Here is a 24729-nt window from a genome sequence, read left to right on the forward strand (position 1 = left end):
TGACTTCACACAGTGTTTCTGTTTTGTCCTCTCGGTGACCTTTCTTGACCCCAATCCTGATCTTCCCGTAGCTTCCGGTCCTGCGTGCAGAGTCTTCTCTGTTCACATCAACTTAACATCCCATCACTACCCATGACTAATATTTGGCCGAGTGTCATTTGGCTGCCAACAAAGCCATTTCCTCTTTTAACAAGCAGTGAAAAGTGCGGTTGTTGATGGTCGTTCTTCCTCTCACCTGTGCACCAAAGCGTTAATGCACCTGTAAAATCTTTATGAGACTGAAGGTCACAGCGAGGTCGGCCTGCTAGTCGGAGCTGAGCGCTGTGTGATGATTCCGCAATAAAACATCAGCGTGATGGAAACACAGGCTGCACATCATGTCCTGGTCAAACAAACACACACTGGAAGGTCAGTCTGAAGGTGCGTCAAGAGCTCCCATTGTTTACCAACAGCACCTGTAATCTCAGCCTGAACATGTTTTGCTGCATTCAGCATCAAATTTGCTCTCGGTGTGTTGGTGCACTATGTCGGTTTGCCCCTGAATGCACCTCCCCAATGAGACATTCAGGAGCCACCTTGGCTGACTGCTGTGGATGTGGAGAAGCGGTTGCTCCAGGATGGCGGAGGACAGACTGACTGACCTCTCAGTGACCTCTCCGACCTCTCGCCGACCTCTCAGTGGCCTCGCAGGGACCTCTCCGACCTCTCGCCGACCTCTCAGCGTCCTCTGAGAGGAACTGGGTCGCTCTGCAACTTTCAGCCACTTGTGTATCACAAGGGGGTTCTTTCTGCAGGAACTCCATTAGTTCAAGGGCACAGCTGAGAGTTGGAAAGTAGATTGACCAGGAAATCCACAACCTCTACAGACTCATTTTCTGCACTGTTCTGATGAATTACAAGCCGTAGCAATCCTCCTATTTTCTTGTGATAATGATCATATTGACACAATAGAGTGTCCAGCTGAGTCTAAACCATAAACTACCTGTCGGGTTGCCGGTCATTTATAAACCTCTTCTTCCTTCCAGGTGTTTTCTTTACTGGAGTCGATGGGTATCAAAAACCGATGAAGGCCACATTTGTGTCAATTTAATGGGCGAAGGAGTTTTTGACTTAATTTAAACTTGATACCGACAAAACAAGACGACTCACAGTCGAGGCCATTGGCGGCGCCGACCCAACCGAGTCGAGGCAGAAGTGATGTGACGTCAACATCGTCCTATTGCCCCGTCAAACGCAGCGCCCCCTGTTGTTGGGGGATTCAGGGAGCTGCTGGGACTCATCTGCGTCATTGGCGGCTATAAATAAGCCTTTGGTGTGGCAGCAGTGCAATCCTGGGAAACCTGAGGAAGAGCCGACATTCTCAGGTTCCCTGGTGTGCACGGAGGGAGGAGTCGACAGTAGGGGGCGTCGTCCACATCCTGCTGCCGCCATGACAACGGCACTGTGAGTCTTGTGGGCTTGTGGCCGCGTACGTAAAAACACACCTTCAGCAAACGACGCATTAGAGGGGCGTCAGAGAAGCCAACGTTCCGGAGTGAAGCAAACAATGTCGGCGCCTAGTCGACGGCACAATTCTACCCAGTGGCGGAATGAAAATTGGAATCACGTGTTGCTTTGTTTGGTGTATTAATCATTAATGTTACATTGTTACTGATGAGATTTCCATGTAGATTAAAGTCAAAATCAAACCAACTCATTATTAGCAAAAAGTCATGGAAGATTTGCAACCCTCAGAGGTAGCAAAAATATTCATATATAGACAGATGCTTGTGTAAAAAAAAAAACATCTGGTTCAAGTAAAAGTACAGATACTCGTGTAAAAAACATTGGTTAAAGCAGCGGACCCCAAACCTTTTTTGCGCCACGGCCCGGTTTAATGTGTAGCATGTTTTTCAATGTTAGAAGTTGAGAGTACACGTGTTTGTGTACAAATGTAGAGAGCGAAAGTTAAAAGCGGTCAGAAAAAGAAATACACAAGTAAAGTACAGACCCTGAAAGTATTGAAGTATTTGTACTTGGCTACTTTCCAGCACTGACTGCGAGGATAAAACGGGCCTCTCTGGAAAACAGTGACGTGACTGAACGTCACAGCACGGCTGTAAAAGCTCAGCAGAACGTTGATGTTGCCAAACAACGAGCAGTAAAGTGTCGCAATAATCACTCGTGCGGAGACGGAGAAGATAACGACTCTGAGGGCTTTATATTTTCTCACTGCTTTTTCAAAACTCCTGCATGCATCACAATACACCGCAATGCATCACAATACATCACACTATCACGGCACAATACATCACCATACATCACACTATCGCAGCACAATACATCACAATATCATAGCACAATTCAAGACAATACTTCACAATATCACATCGCAATACATCACAATATTACGCGACATCACACTATCACATCACGACACATTGCGATACATCACATCATCACAATACATCGCAATAAATCACATCATCACAATAAATCACATCATCACAATACATCACATCACGGTTACCAGCACTGGTGCGTCGCTGCTCTGACTGCTTGTCTTGTGTTGCAGCCGCTGGTCTTATTTGGAACAAACGCCTTTGGACCAAACAATGTGCTGTTTGCACCGCAGATAAGCCAAGAGCGGTGCCGAGGTTGAGTTGACCAGTCAGGCTGCACGCCTGCCGAGGCCTATACAGTCGCAGAGTAGCACGATAAGGGAGGTCAGAAGTCAGTTTGCTTCAGTGTGACACTGGAACAAAGTTACGCAAGCAGCTGGTGGCTGGTGGACCAGGTTCATTGTGGAAACGCTGGAGGAGGGAAACACTGGGAACACTGGGACCAATCAACAAGTGATTCAAGACTCAAGACTTTTTTTCACTAAAAAAACAAACAGAGTGTAAATGGAAAAACCAGGAACATATTCTCCTCTCGTCTCGTATCTCATCTGGAGATGAAGGGTTACAACTGAACAAACCTGTCTAATAAAACAATGACTGTTATGCAACAGGAGCAACTCCTGCTTTTTACAGTCGTATTAGATAAGTAAATAATTTGTATATATATTCTATGTCTTTATTTGTTTTTCATTCACTCTTTTCACTCTATAATTTCCTCTTTGCACAGTAAACGCTGTGTAATTAAGCAAATTTCAACAACGTAAATAAAGACATTCTTTCTTTCCTTTCATTCTTTCTTTCTTTCTCACTAAAGAGCTTAAAAAAACAACATTGCAGCTCGTGGTCGTGTTGTTTTCCATCCGTTCAACAGGTTTCCATAATCCCACATGTTCACATTGTTTCACAGCAGCCGACCGACTGACGGGAAGTTGTCGCATCGCTCTTGGAGCTCAACGGTCAAATATCAAATGTTGGGAAGAATGTTATGTAAGGGCCTGACTCACTTTACTTCTTGGACAGGTGGAGAGCGGAGGGTCGGAGGTCATCACAGGTCATTACAGGTCATCGCACGGAGGCGTAAAAACATGTTACAGAAGGACAAGAAAGGCCCAGAGTTGAGCAGATCCACAAGTAGAGAGGAAAAAACAGCAATTCACTCAGAGGGCGGAACTCACTAATGATCTAAAGGCTTCAGTGGAGATTTAGAGTGGAGATCTACAGGCTTCAGTGGAGATTTAGAGTGGAGATCTACAGGCTTTAGTGGAGATCTACAAGGTTTACTGTAGACCTACAGGTTTAGTGGAGATCTACAAGATTTACTGTAGACCTACAGGTTTAGTGGAGATCTACAATGGCGATCCACAGGTTCACTGGAGATCTTTGGGAGGGCTGCGCATGTTTTTCACTCTCCGTTTTTGCCTCCCTCTGTTCACATTATCGCTGCTGCAGAACTCTGCCTTCGTCTGAGACGTCACTCAGCTTATTTAACTCCGGCTCGGGTTGTATTACGTAAGGAGCCGCTCGTAAATCACCGCGGCAAATGCTGCTGTGAAGAAGCGTCGGTGCTGGTTGACAGAGGACGACACTGAATCCATTCACTGACCAGAAAACCTGCAGCACGAACATGTCTGGAAAGTGGCTGCACCGCATGTGCCTCTTGTGCATGTTCCACATATTAGATATTAATATATTCCATATATTAACCATGTTCCATATATTGAATATGTTCCATGTATTAAATATGTTCCATATATTACATATGTTCCATATAAGAAATATGTTCCACATATTAGAAGCCAGTGGAGAGAGATTAGTAGTTATTAGAAGTTTGAGGCAAACCATATTAAGGCAGCAGCTCTGGTTTCCTTCCCAGAAACCCCTTCTTCTCCACACTGCTGTTGGAGGGGAGGGTTGGGGGGTTAGGGTTAAGGTTAGGGCGGCAGGGGACTTTGAAGCAGGTCCCTCAGACTGCGGGTCTGAGGCCTGACTTCATATCAACAACCGATATTAACAACTGCTTGGATCCTAAGGACGTGGCGAACGAGCTCCACCAATTTCTCTGATATGAAAAGACCAAAGATCAGTTTCCAGCAGGAGTCGATGTCGATAAGATCAACAGGCTGTAAAAAGATTTACACAAGGTTTTCTTTTTTCTCTTTGCGCGGGAACTCAAAAGAGGCACCTATAGGGAGCCGTTTACCCACAAGTCACTGGGGCATTAAACTCGTGGGTGTGGGGGGGCACCAGCCCCACTGGGGTCTGTGTTTGTGTTTTACTGGTCGTCCCCTGCAGGTGTTGCTCAACCTCCTCCAACACGATAAGAGGAGCCAAGCAGTTAAGCTGCAACGGGGCTGAACGGTTCACTGGGTCCTCCGGGTGACTCCGCACTCTGCTCTGTCATTTACACCACTTTACCCACTGACTTGATGAACTTGGCCCCGTGACCACAACACACAAGGGTTCAGTCAGTAGTCGCAGGTTCTTGGCGTTGTCCCGACAAGTTCGGGCTGACCTGAAGATCCCAAAATGAGAGAACAGCAGTGAAGAGCCGAGTTACCTCACAGTGACTGAACAAAATATTTACATTCTGTACGTCAAGTACGGGTACTTGTGCAAACAAAAAGTAAAAGTACTGATTCAAGAAAGTTAGGTAAAAATGTTTGTTTTTGCCTTTAATTAAAGAATACATTTGTTGATTAAAAAATATAAAAAGAAAAAAGTCGTGACCAAATAACCTGGTCTCAAGTGAGCAGAGGTCAAAGGTCAACAGTCATGCAGCGCATCTGGATCATTTAGAAAGGCTTTGCTGCTCTTAATACTAAAGTTTTTTTCAAGTTTTTTTTTTTTCATTAAAAACAAAAAATGCAGCTCAACCAAACTGTAATCAGAAATAGTTTTGACCAATGAGACATTATGGGATGATGACACTGTGAACAATAATAAACAGTGTTATTATTTAAATGTTTCTTTTTCTCTGGACAGAAAACGTACTGAACTTTGACCCCAAAGCCCTCTAAAATCTCTAGGTCCTCGAAAATAATCTGCCGTCTCTCAAATATCATCCACTTTAATATTCAACTACACGACGGCGGAGTTCAAATAGCTCCACTTCAAGCAACAACAGCTAGAATCAATAATAATCAGTGAATGACTCAACACAATTTGAAGGAGGGAACAATTTGGTTTTTCAGTGGAAGAATAAGGGAGTCAAAGTGAAAGGTTGTCTGAAAAAGAAATAGTCAAGTAAAGTGGAGACACCTGATAAATCATCTTACATAGGACAGAGTATTTGTACTTTGTTACTTCCACCTCCATCTGGCCCTCAGATGGTTGCAGGTCTGATCAGGTGACTGTTTGTTTGTCTCTAAGTTGCTCCGAGGCCTTTTACGTGTTTCTCACTTCTCTTCTTCCTCGTCTGTCGCAGCAGAAACACAGAGAGCCCTGAAAGCACCGACCAGTCTGATGTTGTTGCCTTGTTTTGCAGAGTGTCGTTAAAAAACAATGATTAACTGGGAGCGAAAGGTGCGAGCACATGATGAAGTTTCACAGCCTCCACCCGTAAAAACGAGGAGCGGCAGCAGTAACAGAGGCGATAATTCACTCTGCAGGTGAAATGAAGATCCCATAAAAGACTTTTATAGCAGAAATCAAATACAGTGAGGGAAATGTTTCAGCCATCGGGCAAAACTCACACATGCCAAGTTTAAATGTGAAAAACGAAACAGAGTAGTTTCTCGCATTTCAGACGATGATAAAACTGGTGTTTGTTTGATGCTGCGTTGACACAACGAAATGATGTTGATCGGAAGAAGCACAGAGGCTTTTCTGTTGCATCTTCAACATCATTATAGTGTTTCATCAAGAGGCAGGAAACTGAGCACGACACCTGAAGTGACTCTGCAGCAAAACAGAAGCACTTTTCCCACCGACTGACTGACGGACAGAGGTGAAATCAAACAAGCAACATTATAATGTATGAAGTCACGGGAGGTCGTAAGGTCAACCTCCGAGTTCCAATCGACACTCATCCAGCTGCAGGGCAAATATTCAGGTTTCCATGGGACGATTTACACTGTGATGTGTTCAGGGTCCATGTGGCTCAAACACTCAAGCACAGTGCGCACACACACACACACACACACACACACACACACACACACACACACACACACACACACTGAGACAGAGATAACTGCTTTTTATGGGGCCCGATGTCTTGTTGAGATAAAGACCTGCTTATTAAATAATGATACAGTGAAGTGGCTGCCGGACAACCTTTGAACCCTGCACCTTGCTGATCCTCGGACTGGATCATGTCAACACGGCCGACAGGCCAACAAACAACAATGGACTGATCCATCCTGAACTCTGCAGCTTCATGGATGTTGACGCAGGTCAACACGTTCAAACACACACAGGTGGAGCAGCACCTGGACGAGAAGAAAAGCCTGGAGGAGCAACAGCAAAACACCGTATCATCCCATTCACTGTTAGTTTAGCTTGACTGTGACAAAACCCTCAACGTTCTCTTGATGAAGCTCAGTGAACTGCAGGAAGCAAGCTTAGGTTCCACCTGCTTCACGCTGCTGCTCTCCAGTGCAGGCTTCACTAATTGTGGCCCTTGAGAGTCAGTGCAGCGATGATGCTGACGGCGACGCTGACCTTGAGTCACCTTGAGCTGCACTCAAGCAGTGAGGAGACAGCTCGACTAACATGGCCGTGACGGCCAATCACGGCGCACTTTGTTGCGTCGGTGAGAAGCAATGTTCTGCCTCATACAAAGTCTTGGCCACCTTCTCTTCAGCAGATATTAGAAGTTTGATATTATAGTAGATATTGTAGATATTAAGAGTGCAAACTGGGACAGTGTCAGCGAGCTTCAACGCTGCAACACCCTGCAGACATTTTTCCCTCATCAGCAAATTCCATCTGAGGAAGATTTGCCAGCTTGTCTATTGACGTTTCAGCTAAAAACAGCTCAATTCGGCTGTGACGTCATCAAAAGTCAGGAATTCCAAACAGATCCAAGTTGTGGGTGGCACCGTGTGACCACCTCCGCGCAAGCTGAACGGGAGTAATGAACACAGGATTAACAAAAGTCACCTTTGGTCTACACAACACAATTGGATTTAAATAACAAAAACATAATAGCAAATTACATTTTTTTTTCTTTCCCGTAAGTGCGTGCACATTTTTTGACAGACAAATATTTGAGTGAATGAAAAAAACCTACTAATTTGAAGTGACCTTATCATGTGCCACATTTCATTTCTTTCATTTCTTCTTTCCATGTCACACTAAACGAAACTTGGAAAATGTCCCAGATGGCTTTAAAGCTCCACTGGTCCCAGCAGGACCATTCTGACCTGCTGCTGGGAGTCAAACCTGGGTGACACTGCAGCAGGAGAGGCTGCGGAGGTTCCTGCCAGGGCTCAATAATCCACATGTCAACACTGCTGACCGATAAACCTACAAAAACCTCATGACGAGGAACATCCATTGCCACCATGACCAGATCAGAGGCAGCTGTTTGAAGGAAACTTCTCCGAGTTAGTGGCACATTGACTGTCTGACGTGCAGCAGCAGCAGTAACAGTAGCAGCAACATTAACAGTAACAGCAGCAGTAACGGCAACAGCAGCAGTAACGGTAGTAGCAGCAGCAGCAACAGTAACAGCAGCAGTAATAGCAGCAGCAACAACAACAGTAACAGCAACAGCAACAGTAACAGTAACAGTCACAGCAGCAGTAATAGCAACAGCAACAACAACAGTAACAGCAGCAACAGTAACAGTCACAGCAGCAGCAACAGCAACAGTCACAGTAACAGCAGCAGCAACAACAGTAACAGCAGCAGTAATAGCAACAGCAACAACAACAGTAACAGCAGCAACAGTAACAGTCACAGTAATAGTAGCAGCAACAACAGTAACAGCAGCAGTAATAGCAACAGCAACAACAACAGTAACAGCAGCAACAGTGACAGTCACAGTAACAGTAGCAGCAACAACAGTAACAGCAGCAGTAATAGCGACAGCAACAACAACAGTAACAGCAGCAACAGTAACAGTCACAGCAGCAGCAACAACGGCAATGGTCACATACAGCAGCAACATCAGCAACATAACAGTCACAGTAACAGCAGTAGCAGCAGCAGCAACAACAGCAACAGCAGCAGTAACAGTGACAATAATGGCAGCAACAGTACCAGTCACAGTAACAGCAGTAGCAGCAACAGCAACTGCAATAGCTGTTTTGAAGTTTAGCAAAGTGGCAGCGACTGTAGATCACAATTTGTAGGAGACACTTGGGCCACTAAGGGCGCACAGGTCACCAGAAGGATTAGCTGAACTTCTTCAACAATGTGCGACGTCACTGAAGAAACAGTGAAGTCTCCAACAAGACAATCCTCTGGGGTGAAAAACTCTTCCTGTAGTTCACAGTGGCCACATTGTGACTTGTGTCTGCACTCAGTGGGCAGGTTCACTGAGTTTGTCCCTCTGTGACTCCACAACACAGCCCTTCAGGCCACTTTTCTCTGGTTTTGAATTTCAATAATTACTGGCAAAATTGCATCTTGAAAAGAAAAAAAAGAAGACAGAAAGAAAAATACAAGCCCTACCACAGAACACAGCAGCGACCAGGTAGCACAGGTAGGACTCCGATGAGGTTTTATAGTGTCATTCGACGATTTACGCAAAGAAATCCAAATGCAATAAACTAACTAAACAGAAGGTTTTATGCAGTCAGGAAGGAATGATAAAAGGAATTACGTGGGAATTAATTTTCTCTTTTGCTGCAAGCGTCCTGTTTTGGGACTTCAAATGTTCCAACTCTTCTGAGACTAAAATAGTTTCCTGAAGAACAGATACACGTGTTCACCACTGGGGGCTCCACTAAGGGATGATGGGGGTCCATCCACACGTGGGCGAGGGTCCACACAAGCAGGAGAGACGGAGTTGTGCTTTGAATAGAGCAATAAAAACATTATGCATAATGAAATGTCTATCTTATAGACTTTTTTTTTTTTTAATCATGCCAATAAAACAACAACTATTTAATAACAAATCGGACTTTTTTTTTTTATTGAAGCAAATTACAATGACAGTTCAACACAGAACAAAATAGCAACTAGTTTGTCCACACAAGCTAGTAACTGTTGAACCAACGAACTTGGTCTTAGTGCAGACAAATACATGACTGACTGACTTATTCACTGACTGACTTACTTTAACTTGCTTCCTCTGTGCTGCTTTAGTCCTTTAATACAAAAGTCATACATAAAAAAAAATAACAACTCAAAAAAATTAATCATTATCTGGGAGGAATTGCTTCCTTTCGACCAAGTTGTTGTCGGACTCGCCTGCCACTGTCGTTCACCCACTGCCCCCTGCTGGCGGACTCTGTATCCTTCCATTGACGCTGCAAAGAATTGTTCCTCAATCATTTTTTTGAGCCACGGAACATTTTTTTTTTTTTTTTTTTTTACACTGAAAAAAAAAATCCCATGGCACACCACCAACCAAACCTATTATAAAATTACACGTTTTCAGCCTAAAATTGACAACATAGTTTCTTCATTTCTTTCTACTCACTCAGTGTGAAACCTGGGGAAACCTGTTTAGATGTACACACAATCTGATGATTAGAAATTGAGGGATTTCTTTAAAAATTTTTAGACCAATGAAGTGAAATTGGATAATTTTTCACGGCACAAGTGACATTACCTCACGCTACACTAGTGTGCCGCGGGCACAGTGGTTGAAAAACACCGTAAAAGAAACTGGGGGAGGAGGGTGGTTCAGTTTCACAGTGCAGGCAGGCAGAAAGGTCAAACGGCTCTTATCAACATTCTACAACACAACTCTGCATGACACGTTCGTTGTGTAACAAACAAAAAGTTGTGACGGTCGTGATGACTGAGTCAGACGGCTGATTGCATAAGAAAGAAACAAGAAAGAAACAAGAAATAAAGCCGCCTGGTGGCGATAACAGCGGTGAGAGTACATCAACGGTTGTCATTGAGCTCATTCAATAAATAAAACGCACATGAAACGTGGACAAACTATTTGGTCTGTAGGTTTACATTCTTTTGCAATTTCAATTTTGAAGGCCCCATAATGCACACAATTATCAGTGCGTTTCAATGTGCGTCCCCCATCCTTGCTGTAACAGACAGCTGTACACATCAACTGGTGGCCGCCTCGTTTTCATCCCAGTCCAGGCACGCTAACCAATTCAGCACAAAGATAAAACCGAGCATTTTTACAGGAGGCTGTGAAACACATGGCTAACTGATGCAGTTTTATACTGATCTTAAGAGGCCCATTTTCCTCCTAAATAAGCAATGCCACACTGGAGTCTGGGTGGAAAATGAATATCGGAAATACTGTATGTGCAGAATATGTGACCTTTACACAGCACTCTATTAATAAAGACTCTCACTCTACAATAATAAAGTGATTTCCCCGTTTGGCCTTCGACTTTGAACATGATGTAAGCCCACTGCAACATTTAATTCAGACAGAATAAACTGTGCCTGATGTTTACATTAAAACACTGTTTGAATTGAGGACTGAAACAATGCACAGATCCAGATGACGGCAGGTGACCTGATGTAATGAGGCTAAAGTCAATTCAATTCACCCTGAAGCAAGTCACACACACACACACACACACACACACACACACACACACACACACACACACACACACACACACACACACACACACACACACACACACACACACACACACACACACACCAAGTGTTTCTACATGTAAAGAGCAGTTTGCATAAGTTGTCAGCAGGAAGTCAACAGTGTGTTTGGCTTTAAGGTTCAGTGGAGGCGTCAAAGGAGGGTTCTTTAAAAAAATACTTCTATATTGTGCTTCCAAGTAAGACTGAGATTGGCCCACACACACACACACACACACACACACACGTAATAGAAATATAAACTTTCTGGTCACCCTCCACCTGCTCATCATGACCATCAGACTCTAGAGCGACTGCAGAACGTCCAGGTGCTCCAACTGCTTCTGTCCTCTGTCACTCAGGACAACGGGACAAAGTCGACTCCAGGAATGAAATCGACTCGGGGGACAAAGTCGACTCCGGGGGCGTGGTCAACCTGGGGGGCGTGGCCCACAGTCGAGACCGGCCGGCCGAGCGCCGGGGATGGAGCGGCAAGGCGGAAGGCCGGGTTGAAGGAGTGCAGAGAGTCCCTGCTGCTGCTCCTGCTGCTCCTGCTCCTCCTGCCCAGGGGAGGGCAGGACCCAGGGTTCGGGGCCTCCCCGGAGCTGATGGCCTCCTGGCCTAGGGGGGAGGTCTTTGGGGGGCCAGGGGGGCACAGCTCGGGCAAGTCCAGGGAGTGGACGGCCTTGTCCAGCACCTCCTTGGTGCTGTGGGAGCACTGGGATAGCAGGAGACAGAGAGGAAGAAGAGGAGGAGGAGGAGACAGGGTGAGAAGAGAGTGAGTACAGGGTGAGTACAGAGTGAGTACAGGCTCCACATGTAGGACAGTAGGTGAAAAAAAAGGAGAAAACAAGTGGAACGATTAGTGGCAAAGTCAAGCACAGGGAAGAAATGGTGGAGTCCTGGTCTGAAAATGGGGTGAAAAAGTGACAGAAGCAAATGGAGTTGATGAGACAGAGGAGAAGAGTCACAGGTGGACAGAGAGGGTGCGTTTGTTTTCTCCACATGGTCAGGCTGTGACACAGAGGTGAAGGTAGACTGGTTGGTGTCAGTCTGTGTCACCAGGAGAGGAACATCACAACCCCAGACAGGAGAAACAATGAGCAACTAAAGAGGGCCAGGGTGGAGCATCTGTCTGCAAAAAATTTCAATTATCCAAAAAAAAAAAAAAAAAAAAATCTAGAAAGTCCAAGATGACGTCACTTCCACAGATGAACACAGATGCAGTGATGAGAGACTGGACACGGCAGATGGCTGGTGAGACCTTCAACTCTCAAGTCTTACCATCCAGCCCTTAAATGCAGCAGAGCCCTTCAGGCTGCGCAGGAAAAAGCAAAATCCAGACAGTTGTCCTCCTGGCAGGGTGGAAGAGACAGTTTGACACAGTACGAGGGCAGACAACTTCAACTAGTCTGATATTAATACCTCAGAATAATACTAATACCTCCTGTATCAACACCCTCATATGAAAAGTAGGGATGCGCCAATACCTCGTTGACAGAAGCGGCAGAGTACGAGTACTTGCTTTCAGTACTCACCGAGACCGACTACTTAATAAGGAACAAGTTTCACTGGAGTACAAACACACGTTTAACTAAATTGTCATATGCGCGTACATGTACAACTGCTATCGGTGTCGTGGTACCGGGACGTGTTTCACAAGTATGAGGCGAGTACTCAACCCCGGAATCAGTACCGATACCCGATACTTGTAGCAGTATTGGTGCATCCCTAATAAGAAATAAAGACACGAGGTAAAATAAAATGAAGAATTATCAAAATCTCAAAATATAAAAAAAAAAATGTTTATTTAAAATATATAAGAACACTTTGAGTGAGCAAAAAATGTATACCATAGAAGAAGAATGAAAACAAAAACAAGGCTTGAGAGCTAAAAACCAGCAGACATTCGATATGCTGAACATATTAGGAGACACGAGTAAAACAATGTGGCCAAAACTGTGATAAAGTGCTGATACACCAAAACAAAGCCTGATATGTAACCATATTATATAGTCCTATTGAAAAGCACATCATAACTCCTCTGTGTGCAAGCGCCTTGAGCAGAAAAATAAGACACGCAGTAGTTCAGTAACCAGGAGGTAGGTGGCGCAACAAGTTGAATTTCTTTCAGAAAAGGAAAAAGTGTAAGCAATTATTTAAACATGAAATTGTGCAAAAGTGACCCACAATACCAGATCAGTGAAACAGCGGTGGTTGAGTGTCCGGCTGCAGTGACTCTCTAAAGTCTACGGCTCTTTTAATGATGCCTGAAAGTGTCGCTGCTGCTCTGAAAAACATATTTTGTCCTCTAGCTGAAACAACTGAGACACAGCAGCAGCAGCAAATCACAGGTTGTATCAAACACTCTCCATCATTTCCACCTGTGTGTGCTTTGATTCATAGTTTGGCTGCACGACACATTGCATCACCTCATTCACAAACAACACCACATTATGTTCATCTCAGCCGCATCAGTTTGTGTTCACGCGGCTGCCGAAGAAGCTGGATGCAGGTGCACCACCGACAACACCGACAACTACACAACAAGAGGAGCAGCGGTGGTGGAGGTGGTGGCGCTAGGGAGCCATGGGGGGGGGGGGTCTGGAGGACCATCTGCTGGATCATCCTACCATGTGTGCGTCGTTCTTGGCCGGGAAGGACGGCAGCTCCGCGTCTGAGGAGGAGGAGGAGGAGGAGGCAGGAGGAAAGTGGTGGTGGGGGGGCAGCAGACCCCGTCTGTCGATCAGACTGCAGGACACGAGAAGGTGTTAATAATAATAATTATAATATATTTTACTTATAAGCACCTTTCTCAACACTCAAGGAAGCTTAACAAAGCTCAAACAAATGCAATAAAGCAAATATAAAAGCTACACACGATCCAAAAAAACTAATAAATAAATAAAATAAATTAATAAATAAAACAACAACATAAAATGGAAGAATAAGCACAGAGAGTAGGCCATCTTCAACAAATGAGTCTGGACGTGCAGTACTGGTTGCACACCAGCAGGGGGACTCACCTCGGGGGCATGGGGCCACACAGCGTTGCACAGCAGTTGGTTACGATGCTGTTGTGAGTGTACGGGTTGCCAGATTCTTCATCAGTCCTCTTACTGGACCACGAACCTTTGATCTGCACCAGAAAACACAGCAGGACCTTCATCAGCAGGTCAACCACCTAACAAACTATCATTAACATTAATCCTTTCTTACCCGATAAATATTTTACTTTATTTAATCAATATATTTTTTCTTCTCTTTACACTATATTGTTGCTGTAATTATGCAAACGTCCCCAATGTGGAATTAATGAAGTCATTCTATTCTATCATAAAAGACGCAGGCAAAAGACTCACGTCTTCGTTCGTGGTGAGGTTGGAGGCTATTAGGTAAGTATGGAAGCCTGAGAGGCCCAGAATGGACCAGATGGAGAAGAAACAAATGACCAGCTCCACCACAGTGGACAGCGGGAGAGTCAAGGACAATTAAAAAACAAATAGAAACACACAAATCAAGAGGGAGCGACTCAAGCAGTGATTCACAATCAGGTTGGAAGGTGTGTTTCACAATCACACCCTTCTAAAGTACAACCACAAATCAACATTAAATAACTCTGAGTAGACAGAACAGCACGACGACCGGACACAATGAATAACAGCGAGCCTGTACAATCAAATAATGTAGAAAAAAAAATTTAAAAATCAAACAATGTAACTGAACTGACGAGGGAGGACACAATTCTGTAGTCAGTCGGCTCAATGATAATGCAGCCCAGACAGGAAACTGCTGCCTCATTCTACTAACTGGAACTACACTTTAAATTAAACTTCATCCATTTCTTTAAAATATTGAATTAAAGAAACTGAATTTCTCAAAACAAGACACAAGCACTTCTATTATTTTTTAAGTCAACAATTGAACTAAGGGTTGGAACACTTCATCAGAAAAATCAGTTGATTTCATTTGCTGGCTAAATTGCATATAAAAAAATATATAATGAAATTATCTGCTGCATGACATCACACAACTGATAACTGTTCCCGACTGTTGGCACAAGTCCAGACTGACTCGGCTGTAACGCTGCTGTCTGGTGACATCATCACCTCACCTGGACGGCAGGTTGCAAACTCTCTTCTACACAACCACCTGCCCGAGAACACGGCTCTGCGGTGGATTATGTAGAAAGCAATGTTGTTTAATGTCAATTGAAAATGAACAAAATAGTGTATCAATGAGGCCCCATGGTATTTAGCTCTTTGTTGAAATGACTCTTAAAACGCTGAAGAAATGGATGAAATACAGCTATTTTATTACTTACTATTAACGTAATTGCTTTAAGTTTGACGGGCCGGATAAAAAGCTTAACGGGCCGCTTAAGGCCCCCGGGCCGTAGTTTGCTGCCCATGACTGTGCTACACGCTAACACCGTGATCCTATTAGGGCTGGCTTACGCCGCAGGAGCCTCGACAACCATCGGACTCAAGAGGCTTCGAGACGACCACGAAAAGCAACAAAAGCATCATCAGTCTTTTAAATCAAACACCGGCCAATAAAATCAGCCGATGGCATCCAAAGGATATCTGGCAGGGCTCTCCTGAATGGCTTGAATAAGGCTCCGACCTGACTGAGAACCTGCAGGGGGGGGAAATTAGAAATTAGGAGAAACAATAAAAACTAGACAAAGAAGTAGTAAGAATAAGAATACGAATAACAATGCATATATTTATCCCACAATGGGGAAATTAGCATTGTAAAAGCAGCATGTACAGTGCTAACTGAAGAATTAAGAGGAAATATAAAAAATATATAAATTATTTACACATCTAAACAAGTGTTTAAAAAAAATGTTAACGTAAGTCGTACAATTTAATTGTAAAATCTGGTCTTTTTTTTCAGTAATTACACGCAATCACAGCCTTTCAATTAAAAACTGTGTCCACTGAGTGCTCGATGACAAGACGCCACTTACGCAGGGTCAGATGTGTGACGACGCAGCCAAAGATGAAGGAGGTCAGGAAAGACAAGGAGACGATGAAGCTGTAGAAGAAACGGTAGTTGCGTTTGCCGACGCAGTTCCCCACCCAGGGACAGTGGTGGTCGAATCGCTCTGCGGGCACAGACAGCATCAACACATGAGGTCAATAGACAAGGTCAAGTCAAGGTCGAAGCATCCCCGCAGCTTTACAACTGGAAGCAGAGTGTCGTAGGAAATAAGCAAACTTTCATTTCACTGGAAATCAAACTCTTACAGTGGATGGGCGATAAAGGGACAAGGGTGTTTGTCTGCCGACGCCTCATTCCTGCGCGCTTTCAATGGAAGCCAATTTAAAAATATAGCATCCAAAGTGTCTCTTGAATTTGAGCGAGGTTTAAAGTACATCAAGTCATTTTCTTACGTAATTTGAAGATCACATTGTATCGTTTGTCGTTTAAAATGGCTGCAATAACATCAGATACGCAGCCAGAAATAATGTGGAAGTGCCTTGACAAAGCCCCTATTTGGAGTTTTGTCCATCACAGAGGAATCCATCACAAACAGTCGTCTCTGGCACGGCGGCAGCAGCTCGGGTTCGGGGGAAACTCACGAAAACAAAAGCCTAAATCGGAGAAAGTCCCAAGGCTCTTTGGTCTAATGAAGTGAGAGATTGTTGTCCTCTATCACAAGCTGCTAAATTCAACCGTTTCAGGAGATACAATGAGGGCTACTGTACTAAAAATACGATAACTTTGTTAAACAAAAAAAATACTGACTTGATTTGATTTACGGAAAGACGTCACTGTAACGTCAGTGGAATTTAGAGGAACATGTTCTCATGCAGCGGAGCCAGTGTGTGTCTCACATCTTCTGTAATAGAATGAAGGACTGGAGTGGCTCCAATAGACCTGAGTGGTCATTTCAGTAAGACCATGCAATACACACATGTGCAGTGATTATTTGTAAACAGAAAAGCTAGTATAAAATAACAGTCTTCTTTCAATGTGTACTTTTAGATGAACCAAAACAATGTCTGACTGAATCAACCATGAGAAAATGTTGATTTTATGTCAGTAAATGATGCTGCTCTGTAAAAAGCTAAGCGCAGTAGGAACTTAATGGAACTTCTGCAAGGCATGGTGCCATTCAAATTCTTATATAAATGTAAATGAAGTCATATCATCTCAAGTAAACTAAGTAACTGAATGAGAGTTAAGTATGTGGAGATTACAGTTTACTATCTGTTTTTGGTTTGATGTGGCGAGAAGAGTTGTCGCATGGCAACAGTATCATTCTGTTGCTGGATCAGGTGATCAACTGCTGCTAAATCCTCACCGACGCAGTTGTCGCAGAAACTGCAGTGGGAGGTCCGGGGAGGGCGGAACGTTTTGCATGTGAAGCAGTACTTGAGCTTCACCACCTGTTGGTTGATGAGGATCTCCTTGGTTCTGGGAGGAGGGCGGTACGAGGAGGATCCTGAGGTATCTGAAAGCAGAGCAAGAAGCTTCTGTGATCAATGTGATCACATGTGGTCAGTGTGTGGGGGTCCCATCCCTGCTGACTAACCCATTAGACCTCCTCAAAGCCTCCAAGCAAATTTTAAGGGGGTCTTGTATTTTTTGAAAGAGCTAAACTTATATACAGTACATATATACTAGGGACGCAACAGTAGTCGATATTTTACCAAACTGTTGAGTACGCCCTGTTCGGTTGGGTACACAAACGGCAAAGAACGGTATTTCAGTACGTTTCAGCCAGCCACAAAACTTTTTAAAACGTCCATGTTGTGCGAGAGGATCCACAACCCGCTGTTATCAAATAGACCGATATGTCTTTGAACACAGCTTTTTATTCCATCTAAAAAGGTGGTTGCAAACAGCCTTAATAGGCTAATATCACTTTCAAGGTCCAAGTGCATTAAACAACAGCGAACAGACTAGAATAACATAACGCATTTGCCACATTAACCCGAGTGTCTCTCTTTGGGAAAACAAAGTAGAATACAGCAGCCTAAAATAATAACTATAGTCCTACTGTGGTCCTAAAACTCGCTAATGTTTCTCCACCCTGTTTGTTGTTGTTGTGGCGCCGCTTGGTGTGTCAGGGCGCACGCAGGTTACATAACCCATGCATTCCCCTCAGGAATCAACATTAGATCGCTGAGAGAATTTTCTAATATTAACGAGTGTAATAGTATATGAATATAAACTGATTTATTTTTAGCATGTTATAAATAAGTATTTGACCATTTGTTTAAAAAAAAAAAAAAATCCCATTATGCATTATTTGACCAGCCCCAGCCCAATAAAGAGAAAATGTCTTGATTCGGCTGTGAGTGGGTTAACACTTTGTTCATTTTTTTTGGTTAGTTGAAAAACTTACATTTAATTTGTGTGGTTTAATGTTTGTTTAATTGGATCTGATAGCGTTGTTGGTTTAATTATATCTAGTATTAATATTACTATCAATTAATTATGATTCACTTTTTTAGCCAAGCAGAGCTTGGTATGCGTGTGTGTGTGTATGCTGTTGTTGTTGTTGTTGTGTAGACCGTCTTGGCTTGCATACATGAAATACTAAAGGTTATTTTATGCCTCTGGCCTGTTAAGGAAATATAGATTGGTACTGAGTAACCACTGGGAGGATGGAGGAGCCCTTACGACCCCTTGAGACGCCCCAGGACCACCTCCCTCGCCCGATATCGATGGGTATTTCACAAACCGATTGTGACCAAACACATTGTGGCCAAAGGAAGCGCTGACATGAAAAACACAACAATAGTTAGAATGTTGCAACGTGAATGCACAGACGGTAAGCTACTTAGCTCTGACCCTAAAACACCAGACGACAACCCCCTCCACAACCACCCCGGCAAAAAAGAAGAAAAAAAAAAAAAAAGCTCCTTCAGTCCATCTGTCCCACGGCAAGAGGCCACCAGGGTTCCACTCACCGATCTGCTTCTCCACGTCTGCAGCCTCGTCTGCGGTGGCCCTGGGCAGGATGCCCGGGTCGGTGAAGCTGGTCCTCAGTAGGGAGAAGACCACAAACACAAACAGCACGCCGCCAATCACAGGTATGAACGCGGTCAGGTGCTCCACCAGGAACGGGCAACTGTGGGGAACATGCAGGAGGCCTTTAATGACCTTACAGTATTTCATGGATGCCAGCTATGATAGTCTACAATGACAACAGAAATGCATACACACAAGCTCCGCTTGGCCCAACAAAATTGTGAATAACGTTTTTTAAAAAATGTAATATTAGACAGGGTAATTATTAAGGCATTTTAGTGACCATTAGTGACATACACACACACACACATATACATATATATATATATATATATGTACACACACATATACAAGGATAGACAGATAGATACATTAGATTTTTATTTATTTTTTTTTTAATGAAACCCCCTTAAATTTTGCTTTGAGGTTTCAGGGGGCCTCGTGGGCTAATCCGGGGGTCGGACCCCCACGGACACCCCTATATTTCGCACACTGATTACAAACACGATCCCAGAGTTCGGGGTGAGCAAATAAGCGGCGCAGTGACGAAAAAAGTAAATATGACAACGACTCACTCGAATGCAAAGAAAAGGCCACAGGTGACGACAATAAGGCCGAGGGTGAGAGGGAGGACGCCGCTCTGCCGCGACACGATGATCCGTCCGTCGCAGAAGAAGCGGTTCCTGCCGGGGAACACTTCCCACTTCTTCCGCGGCCGCCGCCTCCTCTTGCCGCTGTTGTAGATCTCCGCGGACGGGGGCGACAGCGTCAGCGTCCGCGGGTCGATCTGCTGGTACTCGCAGTTCTTCATCGTTGTAAAACAACGTCAACACGGTTCGTGAGGTAGCGGAAGGCACGACACGGAGCTCGGTTATGTTTTTCTCGCCGCGTTCAGGAGAGACAACACACAGACGCGTGTTCAGTTTGGGCTCAGTTCAGTTGCCCATTCTCAAAGCTAATGCTAGCTAGCTGACTAGCTAGCTAGCATTAGCTAAGGGAGCAGCGGAGGCATTCCTGTCCGACTCGTTCGAGCTGAAACCGTTCCCGTTTTGACTCGACGTAAATAACCATCGTTGATTGTTAAACTGAAGCCATTCATAAAAGAGGGAGTCCTTTTTTAATGATAAATCAAGCTGTCTTTACAAAAAAAATAGCCGACACGAACCGCAGTAGCGGCTCAACGCGAGTATAGTTTCCTTTTTTGTCATCCGTGAATGGACGTCATCGACGCTCCTGGTGACGTAGGCACGACTCACCGCTAACGACGAGCGCGATTTCACTGATCACAACGATAGCGTGGATGTTGGGTAGATGATTTGTAGATCAGCGGCCGACCCTCGCAGGTGTGGGACCATTTATGCACGTAGTACGCCACCGCGCCGGTCACTTTAATACTTATAATACGATGACAAGCATGAATACTCAATTAAAAAAAACGATATAGAAAGCGCAAGGTGGCGCTACCAGGTTGGACTGGCTACCGTGTCTTCTCTGAGCAGATCAGCTGATTCAATATTTGTTGTTTTTCTTAGAACTTGATGCAACGAACGCTGAGCGTGCACTACTTTTAGACACCCACAGGAGCGCGGGACACACACACATGCAACGCTAGGTTTTAATACTCTAGTTATAATTTCCCCTTTTCGTACTGCACGCTTTTCTTGAATTAGCAATGTATATTTCTAAATTGTGTTTAATATTTTTCACCTTCAAAGTGGTTTGAGAACGCGATAAGGGTGGATTGCTTCTGTCCGCCAGTAGGTGTCACTATAGACCGCGGGTAAACCGAGGTACATCATGTTATGGTCAACTTTGGGTTGTAAATGACCTTATTTACTGCGAAACACATCGCAGCGAGTGACTTTACCGGGAAAATAATGACTTTTACATCGAAATAAAACAACTGCATCATCGACAGCTCTTTTTTCATCCAGTTTCTCTTCTGTGTGCTACAGACTCTTCTATAATATGTCCTTCATATGTGAACTAGTCGTATCATAGGTTGCCAACCAAATGTGTGTTTTGTTGTTGTTTGTTTGGCATTTGCAATTGTTTGCCTCACAGATGGAATGGCGGAAACCAAATTAACGCTTACATTTATTGCTTGATTGTTGCTGGGGTTTTTTTAATGTCATGTCAATTTGTATGCAGTCCTGGACAGAAAGTAAATAATAATAACATGGACAATATGAACAATGAAAGCATACATATAAAATACAAATTAATTATTTGATACACATTTTCAAGTCAATTGTTTTTCATGATTGTTCAGTGAGTTTTATTTATCTTTTTAAATCCAGAGTACAGTTTCTACCACCATCGGCATATTGCATCAAGAGCTCATTCATGTCCATGGCAAAAAGTTGCAGTGCAGTGCAATGCCCAGCACCCAGTAGGACAGGTAGTACCCCAGGATGCTCTGCGTGGTCGGGGAGCAAGCTGTGAAAAGTGGAAGCAGAGCAAAAATGGGGTTCTGTGACGTGTGCTTGCACCCATTTTTGGACTGTGTCCACAGCTGCACACTGGGGTTGGAGGTCTTCCTTCGATGCAGGAGGGGCTCGTTGAGGAGCAGCAGATGAGCACTGATCCAGAAGGGCACCGGTGACGAGGAGGCCATGAATCTGGTTAGAACCTAAAAAAAAAAAAAGAAGAAGAAGATTCAAAAAAGGGACTGAAATTAACATGTGTTCACCACAATAGACTGATGCACCAAAAGGTTGCAAACCAGGCATTGGTAAATTATATTATTGATATTATTGCTTTTTGTCATTTTCAATTGACATTAAAGCACATTTTCTACATGTCCCATGATATATTTTAATTTCTCCCATGACAGACTCCATCCATCTGTCACCAAAACACTCCATCCATCTGCTCCTGCTCTGCTCCTGCTCTGGCCCCCTCTGTCAAATTTTAGAACCCAATATGGTTCACCGGTCAAAATGTTTGCCCACCCCTGTCATAAACATACAAATGACATACCTGCACGTGCATGCAGAACGTTCCAAAGACCAGAAGTACTGTCGAATGGACGACATACACAAAAACTCTGGGGTTGAACATCCCCGGAATGGGTTTGTCCAGCCCTTTGCTGGCAAGGGTGTCCCACAGTCCGAGTCTCAGACACAGCTCGGGATTAGCTTGACAGTACGCATAAGCTGCCATGATTCCGAGAGTAGCCATGGGTAGAGCCAACATAAAGTTGGGAATCTGCTTCAGCTCAAAGTAACGCAAGAAGCCCACATCCCAGTACACGTCCTGGATGTGAGAGTAGAGCAGCGGGAAAGGTCTCATGCACCAGAGGGGCGGGTGGCTGTTTTCGTCCGGGACCCGGTAGCCCTTCCGCTGAGCCAGCGACAGGAGAGCCAGGGGGACGTGTTCCAGCGAGACAGACGGCGTGCAGAACGTCCTGTAGCCGTAGTACTGAAACGCGCAAAAGGGAAGGGCAATGACTGCGGTTCCCAGGAGAGACGTGAGCAGCAGGCGAACGACCACCAGGACGTAGCCGAAGACCCTCTGGTGGCCTCTGGTGGTCATTCTGTACACGCGAATCTGGGAGATGGCGCTCAGCGCCGGGAGGTAGAGCAGGAAGCCGGCGTTGACCAGCCCGTTGGAGCGTGCCGCCGTGGCTATACCGAGGGCCAGGCAGGCCCTGAGGGGGAAGCCCTTCTCCAGCAGGAAGAGACCCCCGAAGGTCAGAGCGGCAAACAGGCTCTCCGAGTATCCGGCTGTCATGAAGACGTTGGCCGGCGTGACGCAGTAAAGCAGGCTGGACAGCAGCGCCAGCCGCCGGTCCTGGAGCACCGTCCTGCTGAGGGCGTGCAGGGCCACCGCGCTCAGCAAGAACAGGGTGCTGTTGCCCAGGGCCACGGCCACCAGGAGGCGCCCTCGCACGCTCAGCCAGCCACTCAGCGGCCACAGCAGCGTGTCTGCTAGGCCCCGCAGGACGATCGGCAGCAGCGGGAAGAAGGCAAAGTTGTGCTCGAACAGGTAGCCGCGCTCGGCGATGAACAGGAAATGCTCGGCGTCCCAGCGGGAGAGGCCGCCGAACAGCCACTCCACCGTGGAGTCCAGGTAGAGGGGCTCTTCTGTCCGAGGGGGCCTGAACGCATCTGCATCATGGTCAGGGATGGCAGCGTTCAAGACGGCCTGAGGAAATTCCGAACATCATCATTATTATTATTGTTATTATATAGAAACCTACTAGATACAGCGTTTCTGAACTAGTTTGTCGTGGAGCTGTTTTGATTGGGTCGCGGCTTCATGGTCAGTCTACTTTTGTTTGGGATTTTCATAAAATATACTATATATGTATCATATTAAATCTAGACATCATATTAAATATTATAATTTAATATAATATATAGAGAAAATGCTGAACATTTATTTTGCACGACACTTAACTCAACTAATTAATGTCAACAATTTATTTACTACACATGAAAGAAAGTGGACTAGCGTTTTTATTCATTTTCGCGACGTCATGACAAGGGCGAAAGAAATTATGTGAGTCCTGAGACTTCACCAGCTGAGAACCACTGGTATAAAACACAGAGGCTCCTCTACTAAGCACTTTCTCTTAGCGACCCCACCGACACGCAGGTGACTTTTAACATCCAACGATTAATAACAAGAAAGACGAATACACTATTAAAAGGCTACGGCGTTTTTAATCAACACTTAACCACCAGTACCTGCAAAAGCAGCGACAAGGCCCTGGTGGCGGCGGCGAACTCCAAAACAACTCGACCGTCCATTGCTACCGATGAGACGGACACAGAGTGAACCAGCCGGTTGGGACAGGCCCAAGCACCGCCGCTGCCCAGACAAACACGGCTCGACTCGTCACGGTCATACTGGATGTGTCTCTACTGATGTGTGCCAGCGTCACACTGCGCGGCACAACGTGAAGGTAACAGTCGTCCGTTTGAAACAACCGCCTGTCGACGAGCCGCGGTCCTGGTCGCACAGGGGAATCGCTTTGTCCTCACACATCTCCGCTCGCAGCATCCTCGACCGGAAGCGGAACTTGTTTTGAACGACGACGGCGGGTTTCGCTTCCGGTTTCACTGCTTCCTCGTGCCAAAATAAAGGTTCCATATCAAACAGGAAAAATGTGTTGAACCCCTATCGTTCAGATAGCTTCGTCCTTTTTGGTTGCAACATCAAATTTCTTCTGGAAAATATTTACCAAGTTCTTCTTGTAGGTTCTTTTTTGACCACCACTGAGTGATTCTCCCTTGAGCCGAAATCAGCGATTGTGAAGTATTTGACGTCATCAGATTTGCTGGTTTTGTACAGGCGATGGTTTTATACCAGTCAGTGGTAGGAACACGAACATTTTCAGTCAGGGGAGGAATACTGCGCCTTATAAGAGAATGACTGAGAAGGCCTAACGTAAACCCGGAAGTTGGAGGGGGTGTGGTAATTTATATTTTGCAGCCCGGCTCTAGACATCCATACATGTTTTACTTTGTCCACGGTGGTTATGTTTTATACACAATTAACTTTAAAAGTGCGCTATGGATAAAAACAGTTAACTAAAATATTGAATTGTCCTGTTTAAACGACCAACATGAAACGGCAAGCTTCGCCAATGTGATTTTTTTTCTCTCCAGCAGAGGGAGCTCAACACCGTCTGGATCGATACTTTCACAAG

At 44.8% G+C, this 24729-nt stretch overlaps 2 protein-coding genes and 1 pseudogene across 4 annotated transcripts; 1 reads left to right on the forward strand and 2 right to left on the reverse strand.

The window, feature by feature from the left end:
* Nucleotides 1–7716, forward strand: part of LOC142898342 (tripartite motif-containing protein 16-like) — an 87747-nt pseudogene extending 80031 nt beyond the window's left edge.
* A 1720-nt stretch (nucleotides 7717–9436) lies between these two features.
* On the reverse strand, nucleotides 9437–20518 carry zdhhc18a (zDHHC palmitoyltransferase 18a). Of its 3 annotated transcripts, XM_076040775.1 has the most exons (10): nucleotides 19646–20496; nucleotides 19010–19170; nucleotides 17395–17544; nucleotides 16054–16191; nucleotides 15665–15716; nucleotides 14441–14543; nucleotides 14105–14217; nucleotides 13712–13829; nucleotides 12363–12433; nucleotides 11656–11796 (listed from the first exon to the last, which is right to left on the reverse strand). In XM_076040775.1, the coding sequence occupies exons 1-9, from the start codon at nucleotides 19879–19881 to the stop codon at nucleotides 12392–12394; spliced, it is 1113 nt and encodes a 370-aa protein (XP_075896890.1). In that variant the 5' UTR covers nucleotides 19882–20496; the 3' UTR covers nucleotides 11656–11796; nucleotides 12363–12391. The 3 variants fall into 3 exon arrangements, with proteins under 3 accessions (XP_075896887.1, XP_075896890.1, XP_075896889.1); XM_076040772.1 differs by lacking the exon at nucleotides 12363–12433 and having other exon boundaries at nucleotides 9437–11796; nucleotides 19646–20518; XM_076040774.1 differs by lacking the exons at nucleotides 11656–11796; nucleotides 12363–12433 and adding an exon at nucleotides 11803–12213 and having other exon boundaries at nucleotides 19646–20501.
* Nucleotides 20519–21321: 803 nt separating this feature from the next.
* Nucleotides 21322–24102, reverse strand: pigv (phosphatidylinositol glycan anchor biosynthesis, class V). The gene is made up of 3 exons (XM_076041126.1): nucleotides 23765–24102; nucleotides 22053–23219; nucleotides 21322–21702 (listed from the first exon to the last, which is right to left on the reverse strand). The coding sequence occupies exons 1-3, from the start codon at nucleotides 23825–23827 to the stop codon at nucleotides 21415–21417; spliced, it is 1518 nt and encodes a 505-aa protein (XP_075897241.1). The 5' UTR covers nucleotides 23828–24102; the 3' UTR covers nucleotides 21322–21414.
* Between the last annotated feature and the right edge of the window lie 627 nt (nucleotides 24103–24729).

This window comes from Nelusetta ayraudi, unplaced genomic scaffold, assembly GCF_046127955.1.
Source record: "Nelusetta ayraudi isolate G7.1 ecotype Tasmania unplaced genomic scaffold, CSIRO-AGI_Nayr_v1 ptg000063l, whole genome shotgun sequence".
Classification (NCBI taxonomy): domain Eukaryota; kingdom Metazoa; phylum Chordata; class Actinopteri; order Tetraodontiformes; family Monacanthidae; genus Nelusetta; species Nelusetta ayraudi.